Raw genomic sequence first — 15,726 nt, forward strand, 5'->3', positions numbered from 1 at the left:
AACTAGGCCAAACCTTTGTACAGCATAATTGTGGCGGAGTACAGTTACTTTTGTATCCGCTAAGTGCCAACCACTCCAAGAAATAACCACCCTCAGTTGCTTTAGTTTAGAGTAGATTTATTCAAGAAGCGGTGAAAACTGGGTAAATAAAGAGATTAAAATACAAGGTCATTCATTGTCTACATCGGAGAGTCGAGGCAAATCAAGTTCAAAGTAAACGGAATAAAAGAACTAAATTCTATTAAAATATCTAAGCACTGCATTCAAAAAGGTCCTCTAAATAATTGGAAAGTCATAAAAGGAAATCAACTTACATCGTTGCGCCTACAGTCCTACTTTTGGCTGGAGTGTTAGTGAGATCCACGTGGCATGTCTACTTGCTTTAAGACAGTGGAGGAAAAAAACGTGTCTGCCTGGGTGTAATTTAATCTTTAACCTTTTAATTGTTTTATCAAGAAGTTTCTTGACCTTTGTGTCAAAGGCCTTAAGGAAGATAGAGGGCGATCTTCTGAAAATCTAGTTAGGGTCATGAAGGGTCAATCCAACACACTCCCCGTCTAAAAATGCGCGGTAAGCTGAATTTTTACTAATCATAAATTTCAAATAGAATAAATGCCTACTAATATTTTAGGTCTAAATAAATTCTAAAAGCTAAGAGTATATACGAAAGGGTTCATACTAAGAGAGTCCGTATATAGTGTTCATTGAATTCAATCACAGAGTTCAATTTGTACTTTCAATCAAAACTAATTCACTAATAGGTCTGAGGTAGGTTCGATGTTCGCCATCTTTGTAGATCATCACGTCTACTTTGCGTACTTTGTTGTCATCGCTGGGGTAGACCTTCACTATGCGAGCGAGGGGCCAGCTGTTTCTTGCGTATTCTTTCTCTCTCAAAAGAACCACGTCTCCTTCTTTGACGTTGATTGTAGATTTGTTCCATTTTGGTCGTGGCTGACGGCTTTGTAGATATTCTTTTCTCCATCGTATCCAGAATTGATCAGCTAGATACTGTACGCGTCGCCAACGTTTTCTACTGTAGATGTCTTGTTGGACAAATGAGCCTGGTGGTGGGGTCGGTGATTGAGTCTTCATGGTGAGTAGCATGTTTGGGGTGAGAGCTTGGGGATCGTTTGCATCTGATGATACAGTCGTTATAGGTCTGGAGTTGACGATGGCGCTGGCTTCTGCCATGAGAGTTGTCAGCAAGTCATGTGTGTATTGTTGCTTGCCTAGTTGATAGTGCATGGAGTCAAGAACGCGTCTGATGGTACCAATTTGTCGTTCCCATATACCGCCGAAGTGTGATGCGTGAGGTGGGTTGAAAATCCAGTCGCAGTCTTTCATTGTAAGGAATTTCTTGATGCGGTCTTGATCCAGCTCTTTGGCTGCTGCCTGAAGTTCGTTCTTTGCGCCGATGAAGTTGGTGCCCTGCATGGTCACATCTGAGTTTCTTGATGTTGCCGCGTATAGCTATGAAGCGACGTAGGGCGTTGATGAAGGATGAAGAGTCCATGGAGTCTATTACTTCTATGTGCACTGCTGTAGTGTAGAGACAGACAAAGATAACTGCCAATCTCTTTGCTTCAGACGTACCGGCTCTGGTTTTGCGGGAAGCTATAGTCCAGGGGCCGAATACGTCCATTCCGACGTTGGTGAATGGTGGGGTTTTCTCTGTTCTGTCCGATGGTAGGTCGGCCATGAGTTGAGTGAGTGGTTTTGCTCTCAGTCTTCTACATATCGCACATTTGTGTAGTATGCTTCTTACCATGTCATGTACACCCATGATCCAATAGCCATTAGCTCTGACGTTTGACAGGGTGAGTTGTCTGCCTTGATGTTGTACTTGTCGATGTACATGATCGATGATAAGTCGTGAAATGTGGTTGTCCTGTGGGAGGATGATGGGGTGTCGGCCGCAGAGGTCGAGGTCCGATTGGCGAAGTCTTCCTCCAACGCGGATGAGTCCTTTTTCATCGATGAATGGGTTCATCCGGCTGATGGGATTCTGTTTCTGTAGTTTACTGTTGTCAGCGCCTGCTGACTTTGCTGCAGATAGTATTTCATATTCTTTATGAAACACACTTTTCTGTACTGAGCGTAGGATGATGGTTTCTGCTTGTGCCATCATCTCAATTTTCAATTCTTCTGGAGACTTCTCTTTCTCCTTTTTGTCTGTCTTTTCTGGTGATTTTCTTTGTCGAATTTTGCCTATTAAGTTGGCAATACTTCTCTTCAAGGATCTCCATGATGAGAATCGTTGAAATCGGTGAGCACCTAAGTCGTCTTGTTCTACTTCCTTTGTTGATGTGTTGAGGACAGCAAGTTGTTTGCGGACCTCAGGGTCTTCGTCACTTACTGTGTATTTGTGTTCTGTTTCTTCATGGTTGTCTTGCTCGTCTCGCTGCCACAGGAATGCTGGTCCTGATAGCCAGATAGTTGAGTTGAGTTTTGGGGCTGGTATACTGCGTGATGCGATATCAGCTGGATTTTCGTGTGTAGACACATGTCGCCACTGGTGTGGTGATGAGATGTTGTGTATCTTTTCTACTCTGTTCGCTACGTATACGTGGAAACGTTTCGAGCTGTTGTTTATATATCCAAGGACGATTTCGCTGTCCGTGTGATATATGACGTTGTCGATGTTCAGGCCGATTTCTGATGTGATCTTCTGTGCGAGTTCTGTCGCTAGGACGGCTGCACACAGTTCTAGGCGAGGTATGGAGACTGCATGAGTCGGGTTTACTTTTGCTTTGCCAAGTATGAATGATACGTTGACGTTGTCTTCATGTTGGTCAACCGCAGGTACGCTACTCAGGTATGTTAATGCATGGGTATAGGCTTACGTACATGTAAAATCAGTTTGAACATACTTTTATTCAGACCTGGTCAGAAAATTGTGAAAATTGCCAAAAATATGTTTCGCATTTGATTAAGTTGAAATTATCATAATATATTACCTAAGTCAGGTCACGTGACCATAATCTGTTTTTTCCCGCCAAAATTGTATATTGCAAATAACTGAATATTCCAACCGCTAAACATCAAAATATTTAAAATATTATGACCAATTAATGTAAAATGGGATGGGAACTTGTGTTAGAACTAGTGGCAGATGCAAAATTATTGAATTTTGAATATTATTTCTTCACAAAAAACAACAAATATAATATTTTTGACGTTTTACATGAATATTTTGAATATCAGAAAGAAGTTTAGATAGATAGAGTTTCATGAGTGCCATGTATTTTTGAAAGAATATGATAGATGTTCTTTCCAAAAATGCAAAAAAAATCAAGAAAATTTAACGGTTTACGGTTGGAATATTAAAATTAATAAAGACGTAAATTTTGGCGGGAAAATATCAGATTTGGTCACGTGACTCAACTCGTCAAGATTTAGGCAGACATTTTTTGAAAGAATTTAATAATTCCAATAATTAGGCCAAATATCAATCAAATCTAGTGGTTTTTAAAGATAATTGATCATTTTCTTACTTTTGGGCTTAATGGGTACAAACACCCATGCATTAACTTACTTGAGTACGGCACCTATGGCTTCATTGCTGGCGTCAGAGAAAATGTGACACTCAGTTTTCTTTATTGGTCGAACGTGGGTGGAGTGTAGCATCGCTGTAGCTGTATCTTCCCGTAGGAAACGTGCAGATCTTCATTTAGCTGCAGCAGATCGGTTTCAGAGCTGTGACAGCTCAAACCAGCTTTAATGCAGATCTGCACAGAGCGTTCGGAGCTGTCATTTGTCTACTACAGATTCGAGTGTCTCTAGAAGACAAAATGCTGACTTGTGCAGCTCTTGGCTGATCGGTCAACAGCCGTTATGCAGCTCAAAATCATTCGAAGTAAAACTTTGTTGACACTACAATTGTCACAGCTCTATGGCAGCTCGAAACAGTTCACTGGCAGCAAAACATGAGCCAGTCAAGGTATATGTATAAGGGTATAGGCACCACCGTAGTTGATTTTTCGTTTCTATTAGAGTGAAGTTATAAGGACGGTCAGGTATTTAATGAGTTCAGTCCATTTTCAAATTAAAATTTGCGTGCGTCCGTTTTGCGATCTCGGCTCAGAAAATTGATCGAGTACGCGTGTACGTGTACATGTAGTCTATCAGCGTAATCCTATGGGCACACATATAAAAACGCCGGGAAAGCCCTGTGCATCAATGAGAAGTTGCCTTATAATTATCAACGTGTCTTCCTCAGAATCATTGTTCATTCGATGTTAAGCTGTGCTCCGTTTTACCTTTGATATTTGTAGATCCGAGCACTGCTACTTTTGCTACTCCCCACAGGTCCGAACATCAACTCATAGACCCTTGACTTGAGAAAAACGTGTACGTTGCATGTTGTTGTTGGTTAGGCTGCATCACGCATGATGACGTCATTTATCATGTGAAAAGTTGTCCGCGATTGGTCAGATTCGCTAAATGACCCAGGTCACGCAGGTCAAAGTGTTAGCGGCAAGACACATCGACCGTTAATCTACACGTATTGAATTAGCTTCAGGGTTACTCTGTCATGTTTCTTTGCTAAACTTTGGATGAAATTTCGCCGAAAACGGTATCCAAACTTTGATAAAATGGTAGCAAATTGAACGAGTATACTTGACGACATATTCAACGTACCAATAGGTCTCGCCGTCAGGAGAAATGAGGTCAAACCATGGATATATTGCCTGCAATTGCAAACGGCATTGCAAACCGCATACCGATCCCAATGATACTATAGGTAAGTTACTTTGACATATCTCCTTCATATGCGTTTTTTATTTGTACAGACTTTTCTGAAGATTACATTCGGTATATCGAGGATATCTAGTTGCTTCAAAGTTCAAGCCAGGCATCAGTAAAACTGCCGATTTGCGATTGTATGGTTCAAGAAGACAGGGTGCTGAAATAATATACACAGTCAATCCAACACAATTGTCATCAATAAAATTGCCGATTTTCGATCACCATGTAATCAGTGTTTCATCTAGGCTTTTGATCTGCTTCATGAAAATGCTGTTGAAACAATATACTACACGTAAATTTTCCGTACGCTGATTTTGCATATGAAAGCCTGCCAGTTGAGAGTTACGTGTACGTTCACAAAGTTCATTGCCCTAGCCCGATACGGTTTCTGTGTCACATTATCTCTGTACGATTGAGAAAAGGAGACAAACTGAAGTTTTTATGCATTGTATTGATGTCCATAACACTCTGAAAATAATTCTGATAGCAAAATTGACACGAACAATCGGACTTTACTGTCACAGAAACGTGTTCAGTGCAGACGGCATGCAATGAAAGTCACAAGCAAACTGTGGTGTCAATGGCCCACACAATGGGTCCTGTTTTTGAATTCAGTGAACAGACAAACTTATTTTTCGGGGCAAATAAACCCGTACAAGTTACAAGTTAAGTTCCCCAAAATTTTAAAATCCCCTCGAAAATTCCAGTGGAAGGGGACCAATCCCCCCACCCTGGTGTAGTATCCTAGATGAAACACTGTGTACCGGTAATATGGTTCAGTCTTTGCCAGCCTGCAGCCCTGCTTCACTTTCTTTTTCATCGACAGGCCTTAACTGGCTTATTGATAAGTTCGCTAATGTAAATTCTCACTGGATTTAAAAGCTACGTGAACCTTTTGTCTGCACTTAAGCACTGTAAATCATATATTTTCACATTTCAGTAACTTGTGTTTCTCATTCTTCTATCATTTCAGAGTTCATCTGCATGATCTGACTGGTATTAAGGCTTCCTGTTGAAGGAAAACTTCACAGTTTTACACTATAAAAGTATCAAAAACGCGAGCGATTAAATTTAGGGCGTAGCCCTACATGTAGCATTGTGTCGTTTCAGCATGGAAATCCCTTGGTTTGAGTGAGTAAACAGAATTTGTAAACATGTTTGCTGCGAAGTGATTTTACATAAAGTAACACTTTTATTTCCCATGGTCCATCTGCGTGAATTGTATCTATTTAAATTACACCCTCGCGATTCTTCTTTCTCATTAAATGCCAAACAAATGTGTATTGCTTGATATATAGTTTGATGTCCTTTCCATATAGAGGACCTCAATTTCATTACTACTACCGGTATTTGTTCAAAGCTTCCTATATTTATTCTATACATCAGAATAACTTTTGTTGGAATTGATAAGTACTGGAAATATTTAAATAAACTACAAGAACTTTGATCTATTTTACAATGCTGAGATTAACTCTTCACAATTTCTCAGAAGAAGTTTGATTCATCAAACAATGCTGAGGTAAACATCTCACAATATCTCCAACATCAGTTGTTCATGACAGTAAACTTGGACTAGTTTGTACTAGTTTTGATATAACATTATGCTAGCTTCATAAAGGTTTTAGACTTTTTTCCTTTGTTGTATTCAGTGTAATTTTTTCCGTAACCTTTAGTAATAAATGAGTGTTTCTTCATCCTACATCAAGTGTTATCTTTTTTTACTCACATGTGAGCTAGTTCACTGGTATGGTAACTTTGATGAGGTGTGTCACATTTATCTAACAGGGTGACGGGGATCTCCAGCTGCTTGTGTTGTATTGTTGTGAGCCATTGAAGTGAGCATGACATGAGGTAGAAATAAATATATTTTTGTGTGTACAAATAAAATATGACCCATTACATGCAGTATGATAATGGTGAATGAGCAATGTCCATTTTGAGCTGTTATATGTCTTCAAGTGGTCTAATATGAGCTGCTGTATGTCTGCAGGTCAAAAGTCATGGGCTGAAAGTTGTCTGCAATGAGCTGTGGCATGTCTGCAGGTCAAAAGTCATGGGCTGAAAGTTGTCTGCTATGAGCTGCTGTATGTCTGCAGGTCAAAAGTCACGGGCTGCATTTGAGCTGTCATGTGTATGTCATTGATCTGCATACCATGCCCATGAGCTGCAATTTGCAGCTCAAAGCTAATTATATAGCACAAAATCAGACCATTTGCAGATATCTGCAAGTGATCTGCTACAGCCGAGCTGCGAAGATCTGCAACAGCCATCTGGCAGGTCTGCAGGTTGGTAAGGGTTTGTGATGTAGTTGAGGTTGTTGCACCAGCGTGTCCATCTGGGCAAATATTTCTCTGGTAGCGTTTCATCCCATCCAAGGTTTGATGAGTTGCGTCCTTTAGTTTCTGTCATGAGGCCTCGTAGTATTATTTTCCTTCTATGGAAACTGTTGAGAGTATACCGAGTGGACCGTATATTGAGTTGACGATCGCCAGTACTCCCCGCCATGAGAATGGCTTCTCCTTCAAGTCTACTTCGAATGTGAATGCGTCCGCCTCTAGAGACCACTTGACCCCTAATGATCTCTGTGTTGGCAAGGTGTCTTGGTTGAAATCCAAACTCTGTAGATCTTTGGCTCGTACTTCGTTTGGAAGTGCTGTCATGACTTCTTCATCATTAGAAACGATCTTGTGGAAGTTAACGTTTCTGGTCGCTAGTAAGTCTCTTGTTCTATTGACGAGACTGATAGCTTTCTGTGCATCTGGTGCTGAGGTTAGTCCGTCGTCGACGTAAAAGTTCTTGTCGATGAACTCTTTCACGTCTTCTCCATACGTAGATACGCCGTCTTCAGCGATCTTTCTCAGTCCGAAGGTAGCAATGGCTGGTGAGGAGACATTGCCGAACAGGTGTACGTTCATTCTGTACTGAATTACTGGTTTCGTGGGGTCGTCTTTGAACCAAAAGAAGCGCAGATAGTCTCTGTGTTCTTTGTTGACGTGGAAGCTATGAAACATTTGTTCTACGTCGCCCATTACTGCTGTCTGCTCGCGTCGGAATCGTAGCAGGATACCGAGGAGGCTGTTCATTTGGTCAGGTCCCTGAAGCAATGCGTCGTTCAAGGAGACTCTGTTGTACTTTGCACTGGAGTCGAATACTACTCTGATTCTTGGGATGGTAGACACCGAAGTGTGGTAGGTACCATGCGTTGTCGGCATCTATTTCGTCTTCTGGAACGGGACTTGCGTGGTTACGTTCCATTATTTTCTTCATAAACTGAAAGTATTCTTCCATCATTTGTGGTTTACGCTGAAACTGATTCTGTAGATTGTAGAATCGGTTCAGAGCTGATTGTCGGTTGTTCGGTAATTTCTTTGGGTCTTGCCTGAAGGGGAGAGGAAGTTCTAGATTGCCTTCCTCATTAACATGGACTTCTCGTTGCATGATGTCCAGGAATTGCTTGTCTTCAATGGAGGGTGCCTTTTGTTCGTCGTAAGGTGTCCGCTTGAAGACGGTGGTGCTGAAGTTGATGGGTTTCGGGCTTATTAGGGACCGTTCAGTTTTATGGCCAGGGGGGCTGGCAAAATCCAGGGGGGGGGGGGTCATCGTAATTTTGGAATCCACAAAGGGGGGGTCATCACTTTTTCACTGGTAGGAAAGGGGGGGTCACCACATTTTCAAAAACATAATACCAACAATAAAGTTCATTTTATGCCATGGCCATGATCGACCCTCTTTACCGCCTTTACGTGTAGTATATTGTTTCAACAGCATTTTCATGAAGCAGATCAAAAGCCTAGATGAAACACTGATTACATGGTGATCGAAAATCGGCAATTTTATTGATGACAATTGTGTTGGATTGACTGTGTATATTATTTCAGCACCCTGTCTTCTTGAACCATACAATCGCAAATCGGCAGTTTTACTGATGCCTGGCTTGAACTTTGAAGCAACTAGATATCCTCGATATACCGAATGTAATCTTCAGAAAAGTCTGTACAAATAAAAAACGCATATGAAGGAGATATGTCAAAGTAACTTACCTATAGTATCATTGGGATCGGTATGCGGTTTGCAATGCCGTTTGCAATTGCAGGCAATATATCCATGGTTTGACCTCATTTCTCCTTACCTTCTGGAGTCTTGTCTTGTTGATAAAGTCTCTGAAGTTTGTTCCAAGTTTGTTCATATTCCTTGGAAAGTGTCTCTGCTGTACCAATTTTGCTTTCTGTTGGGTCCTGCATCCCCCTGAGGTCGATGAGAACTCCCCTGTTTGGTTCCAAATGCTTGAGAGGGCCTTTTCAGTGTTCAAAGTAGCATACAGCAGTCCGCCTTCGTTTTTTCTACTGTCCTGTAGAGGGCGCCCTTCAGTACGGGCAGCAGATCCACCTCCAGCAGTGGCCGTCTCACTGGGAACCGCCACTTCATTTTCATTTGAGATTTTGTGTGGGCTGGTTGTTCAGCTCCTTCGACTTTATTTTCATCCATTATAGTTTCTTTGAGTCAGTTGTAGTTGGCTGTATATGTGTATACAGTTGGCCTACCTTGCATAGCCTATATGCCAGTGTCCGCTGTGCACTCGAGCCAGTGTGTTGTCCAATGGTTCACTGGTTTTCAGCAATTTTTCACTTGCGACGATTTTTCACTTGCGACGATTTTTCACTTCCAACAATTTTTCACTGTGGCGGAGTCCAGTTACTTTTGTATCCGCTAAGTGCCAACCACTCCGAGAAATAACCACCCTCAGTTGCTTTAGTTTAGGATAGGTTTATTCAAGAAGCGGTGAAAACTGGGTAAATAAAGAGATTAAAAATACAAGGTCATTCATTGTCTACATCGGAGAGTCGAGGCAAATCAAGTTCAAAGTAAACGGAATAAAAGAACTAAATTCTATTAAAATATCTAAGCACTGCATTCAAAAAGGTCCTCTAAATAATTGGAAAGTCATAAAAGGAAATCAACTTACATCGTTGCGCCTACAGTCCTACTTTTGGCTGGAGTGTTAGTGAGATCCACGTGGCATGTCTACTTGCTTTAAGACAGTGGAGGAAAAAAACGTGTCTGCCTGGGTGTAATTTAATCTTTAACCTTTTAATTGTTTTACCAAGAAGTTTCTTGACCTTTGTGTCAGAGGGCCTTAAGGAAGATAGAGGGCGATCTTCCGAAAATCTAGTTAGGGTCATGAAGGGTCATAATGTCTGGGTAGCCGACGTTTCTTACGATGTTCTCATTGGTGCAGATTGTTTTGCTCAGAACAATAGTACGCCAGACCCGGTAAATAAATGCCTGCTTACAGTGCGGACGCAGATATGCGATTTTTCCGTTGTTGCTAACCATGCTTATGCCAAATTCCATCGTTGCCAAGGGGTCCTGGCGTGCGCTTCAGAGCAACATCAGACTGACTGGGTGACGGTTCAGGTAGGTGGAGCTCTCCAAATTTTCGTTTAATTTCGCCAAGTAAGTTTGAGATCCAACATTTTACGTAATCTTATTTTAAGAATACTGGTCTCCGATCAAAATTGACCGTTCATGCAGTAATCCTCCTCTAAATAATGTAAATATGCCCAAAGAAAATTGACATTGCTGACGATAGTGGATTGCATCGTTAGGAGAAAGTTTTCGGTGTTATGTCCTGCTTTCTGATGTTAACATTTTCGTCTCACGGCCTTATCTTGAACAATTTTGGTAATTTCCGTAACAGTTTATGTATAGGAATAGATTTTGTGAATATCGCTTCTGGAGGAGGTCATTTGACAGTACGATAGCGTATGAAATGCAGACACCTGAAAACCGGAAGTACATTAACTTTCCAGGCGATATAATTGATGATAACTTCGTTCACAATATTCATATTTAGTATCACGGTCGTTTAATCCAGTTATTTGTTAGGGAAGCATTAAGTTGACAATCTTCTGTCGCTTACTTAATGTATTATCATGCAGAATAGCTATAACCGTCGCGGTATTTCAAAAACAATACCATGCAAGTTACCCTCGAGCCATAGTCACTTGCTGTTCGATATACGGCGGTGGCCGCTTTGGTATGCATTAGAAACATAGGAAGTCGGGAAATGGAATAGCCGCTATACGCACGTACAGCCGAGTTCGGAGACGGATTTTCCTGACAAAAAACTATAGTTTACTTAATAAACCAGCATCGATGGCTTCCAATACGTCTCTGAATCCATACCTGTTATAGTCTATCGTCAATAACGATCTCCTTGCAATTTTGGGTACGATTTCCGATTCTTCTCGTGATTTTTCTCTGAGTGTCTACAATGTGACGTAGTATTAAACATGAAAAAAACAAAGTCCCCTTCCTATGACCGCGTCTTTAGCCATAGCAGTGACTATTTTTTAGCTTCACCAGTGTACACATTAGAGAAAATGATAGTCTAGAGGGCGATGCTGTATACTAATTAGACTGAAGTTCACATCAAGTATAGGGAGTCTATTGGGAGTTCACATCGGATGTGCATTAAGTTTGTGAGATGAGATCCTATCAGAAACAAATGAGAGCATTTAAGTCGGACGATTCCACAGAACAGCTGATATGGAAGGATGTTTTGTGAAAATCCTGTTTTATATAACAATATCTGCTACTGATATCTGTTAATATATCATGCATGTTTATCCATTGAAGTGATAATTTTCAAAGAGTGTCATTCTTTATACAATTTACGCACTAAATTGTCCTAACAATTGACTGAGGACTTGATAAATAATCATTGACAAATACTTTTAAAACATATGTATAATAAATGATAAATTTGCGTGTATAAGAGGTGTGAACTTATTCTTTCAGATCAACACTACATGGACTGACGGCCAGTGAACCGGTTATGCGTGACAAGACTGAAACATTTAAATTTCTTTTTGACATCACTGCATGAAAACGCAATAATACAGATAAATTCACATTAATGAGTTGCCTGTATCATAGAACAATACACGTGAATTCACATGAATCCACATGGATCCCGGCTTCCTGAATACAAGAAATGGATTCTTGACTGTATTCATCTGTATATGCACTATTCAGCTAAAATACAAGCAATAATCCATGCTAATACAGTTAGTATTATTGGGTTTTTATGCAGTGCATGTCATTACAACAATGATTTATTGCCATTAAAGACATTAATAATTATTACAATCTAGATTTGCTGCAATTTTATGAATTTTGGTTTAAAATGAACTAAAAGTTCCATTATAAGATGGTTACAGTGATATTGAAAATGTAGAAAGCGAAAAGCTGCTTGATGTGGAAGATTCAGAGTCATTTATCATAAACATTACATGTTGATAGTATTGTGAAAAAATAAAGAGTAATCTGTATCTTCTTGCCAGAATTTAAGCATTTTTACCAGTTTCAGCAAGGCGTCAATTTTATAACAGTTTCATTTTACCATATTTTGATTATGGTCTCGGTATTTGGAGTTGTTGTAGTCAAAAGGATATGGATCACTTGAACTGTCTTTTAAAGCGGGCAATGTGACTGATTTTGAATTGTGACATTGGTACCTCATCCATTGAAATGTTTACACTTCTACAATGGTATCTGCTATCCCATCGCTATAAGTACAACCTAGTAGAGTCTGTTTACAAGGGTATGTTGTGGCCAGTCTCCTCCATACATCCGGGATATAACAACGAAGTACAAAGATCCACAAAGATTTTAAGATTTATTAGTAATAAAGCTCTACAAGTTACATTTGCTAGAACCGAATTATTTAAGCAGTCTTTTTGAGTAATTACCTGTACAACAATTTGCCTTCAGCAATAAGAAGTTGTACAAGTGTTAGAGGTTTTAAGCAGGCTTGTTGCAAATTTTATCGACAAAGCTTTTTCGACACTTTTACATGAAACCTGTCTGTGTTGTAATGTTGTTGTTATCCTGTACTTTGTCTTCTGTGTATAAGTTTTCTTTGAGTTTGACCCTTGTGAAAAGAGGCGTATACCTATCATGGCTATAGAGTTAAAATAAAGTTTATAGGACCTATTGTTGTTGTATTGTTATAAGATACTTATTGCATCAAATTGTAAAAGATTTATAAAAAATACGTTTTTTAGTTTAGGTAAATCGCATAACCTCATCATTAATTAAACCTGTACATTTAGAACAATAATTGTTAAAATTACTGAACTCATCAGGTATAGCCTTGAAGCTGTGATACTTGTAATTATTTTCCCTTTCGGGCTCAATATGCAAGTGTGCATTTCAGAAAAATCAGAGACAATCAGTAATAGTTCATTTATGTTTTTTTAGTAAATTTATATTGGCCACTTTAGAGATACAAGGCTTCAGTAAATCGCCTCATTTTTTATGCTTAATTTTCTGCACTTTTATAGGGGAGATACTTTCTCCGGCGCAAAAGTTCAGGATGAGAAACGGTAAACGGTAGTCGACTGGTTTTGTGTGAGGCCTAGCAGCTAGGCGATGTTGCTGTGAGTGTGTGTGTGTGGGGGGGGGGGGGGGGGTTCGAATCCCGTTTGGGTTATAGTAAAAATTATATTTGAGAAACGCTACAATGAGTATCGTCGCTAGAGGGCAACCTTCACGCATGCGCTTTAGCTGTTATTTTAGGGATTTGCAAGGACTACCTGTACCTGTCAGTGCTATTTTAAGTTAACATTTCCGTCTCACGGCCTTATCGCCAAAACTGAGGGCATAGCGTTTAAGTTGGATGTCTGTGTAAAAGGACAGTGACAAAATCGAACTTGGAGAAGAAACATGTAATGAGCATGACCGGAAAATTCAGGAGTGAATGAGTTGTATTTTCTGTCAAAACGCACGAGACAACATTTTGACTTCGCGATTGTTCAGCGATATAAACTAATAAGACACTAAATAATGTACGATTTGGTAAATCTAACTATTTATCTTTCAATTCGCCTAGTTATAATTAACATAAGTTGAATCTCGATGAACTACAGGCAATATTTCTTACAATGTATAGCGCTAGATTTTGTGATTTGTTTTGAAATTTTCGCGTTCCATACCACCCACGAAGGAAAATCGATTTTGCGCGTCTCGGGTATCTGCGTCCGTACTGTTATGGGTGAAAATGTAGTACCCTTTGATGCGCCAGTTTGGGCAGTGACAACTCGGGAGTTCACTTGCTGCAGAATTGTAATTGACGGGAGTGTTATAATTCCACCCTGAGTGAAGCTGTCATACCAGGCCGAATGACTGGACCAAAGCAGAACAGTGGCTGGTAGAACCTGGGAGGAATTTTCGCTGCAATTGTGTTGTCGTTTGGAAGACTCGATGTTAGTGGTAATTGCATTCCAGTTAGGCTGATGAATGTAACCCAGCAAAGGAGAAGACTGAGAAAGGACAATACACTTGGGTCTGTTGTGTCTGTCTGCAGTGTGGAGACACCAGACATGGAGAATATGCCTATAGAGGGCCCCGCCATTGACAAAGACCCGTCTGAAATGCAAGACTGTTTCGAGGAGCTGTATCTCCGAAGCTGTGACGGACTTTCCAAGGAACAGTGAGATTCTTTAGGGAAGTTCTTAATAAAATTTAAGGATGTGTCCTCTAAGGTCAACACGTACTTGTCTGGAACAGGTTTTGTGAAGCACATAATACATACAGGTAGCGCAGCACCCATCAGACAAATGCCGAGGAGACTACTGCCTGCGAAACAAGCCGAGGCCTTGACAGAGATCGACAAGATGTACGAAGAAGGAGTTCTAGGGCCATCATAAGCCTATGGGCGGCACCTATCGTGCTGGTAAAAAAGAACCAGATTTGCACTGAATCTGTTCACGTGGTTTACAACAGATTCATTACATAATAGTACGCTTCACAGAACAATCAGATATCTGTCAGATTATTATAAGTAGCAGGTTTCATTAACTTTCGCACAGAGTTTCGGAGTTTAATCACTAATTACAAAACTTAATTTTACATGCAAATGAGCTGTTTATTAACTTGACACTGCTCAATTCTAGCAGACAAACATCTGTAGCATGTTCCATCAAATTTAATGCTGTAATTTCGGAGTAATATCACTAATTACAAAGTTCATTAAATATGCAAATGAGCTATTTATTAACTTAAAAATAAAACTGTTCGGTGCTTCACGCGACGATTAGATATTTGTCAGATCAATATCTGTTGCAGGTTTCACCAAATTTGGTGCAATACTTTTAGAGTTATATCATTAATTACAATTTTTTTTATCTATGAAAATGAATGCTCAATTAACTCCACACTACTACTAAATGGCTCACAACACAGTCAGATATCTGTCGGATTAGTACCTGCAGCAGATTTCATCAAATTTGGTGCAGATTTTTCGGAGGTATATGTCTAATTACAAAGCATTAAATATGCAAATGAGCTATTTATTAACTTGAAGCTACCCAATCCTTCTCAGTACAGTTAGATATCTATCAGATCAATATGTAGCAGGTATCATCAAATTTGGTGTAAGAATTTTTGAGTTATATCACCAATTGCAAAAGTTCATTAAATATGCAAACGAGCAGACAATAGATATGCCACTCACAGTATCATCAATATGTTCTGAGATTGTCATCAGTGAAAAGTTCCATGAAATTTTGTGCAGTAGTTCTTGATACATGTCGACTCTGTCATTACTGTCTCCATAGGAAACCATTACATGAAAATAATTGATAGTTCATAACTTTATTAATAAGCAAGTCACATTAATCAAAGTTCTTGCAACTAGCATACAGTACCTGTCAGTCAGATCTGACTAGAATCCGTTCAGCTGTTTTGAGTTATCGTGTACAGAGACAGCCACACACTCACACACACACACGGACAGGCAGACAGACATCGCTACAACATCATTAGCGAGTTCTGAGGGACCAGACATGGACCATGGTGCTGGTCTATCTGTAAGACATCATTGTGCATGGAAAAAACTTTGACTAAGAACTGAGCCGCTTGTGGCAAGTCATGAATCACTTGCGAATATTATTGGAGGCATTAACTCTA

The 15,726-nt window shown here is 39.9% G+C and overlaps 2 protein-coding genes and 1 long non-coding RNA gene across 3 annotated transcripts; all 3 read right to left on the minus strand.

Annotated features, from left to right (window-relative positions):
• Positions 1–100: 100 nt before the first annotated feature.
• LOC139150753 (uncharacterized) lies at positions 101–7,835 on the minus strand. The gene is made up of 3 exons (XM_070723149.1): positions 7,211–7,835; positions 315–2,841; positions 101–138 (listed from the first exon to the last, which is right to left on the minus strand). The coding sequence occupies exons 1-2, from the start codon at positions 7,833–7,835 to the stop codon at positions 1,253–1,255; spliced, it is 2,214 nt and encodes a 737-aa protein (XP_070579250.1). The 3' UTR covers positions 101–138; positions 315–1,252.
• LOC139152321 (uncharacterized) lies at positions 724–1,248 on the minus strand. The gene has a single exon (XM_070725463.1). The coding sequence runs from the start codon at positions 1,246–1,248 to the stop codon at positions 724–726; it is 525 nt and encodes a 174-aa protein (XP_070581564.1).
• Positions 7,836–9,500: 1,665 nt separating the features above from the next.
• On the minus strand, positions 9,501–9,896 carry LOC139151678 (uncharacterized). Its single transcript, XR_011556472.1, has 2 exons — positions 9,716–9,896; positions 9,501–9,538 (listed from the first exon to the last, which is right to left on the minus strand). It is a non-coding gene; the product is annotated as an uncharacterized lncRNA (long non-coding RNA).
• Between the last annotated feature and the right edge of the window lie 5,830 nt (positions 9,897–15,726).

The sequence above is a fragment of the Ptychodera flava genome, chromosome 15, assembly GCF_041260155.1.
Source record: "Ptychodera flava strain L36383 chromosome 15, AS_Pfla_20210202, whole genome shotgun sequence".
In the NCBI taxonomy this organism is placed as follows: Eukaryota; Metazoa; Hemichordata; class Enteropneusta; family Ptychoderidae; genus Ptychodera; species Ptychodera flava.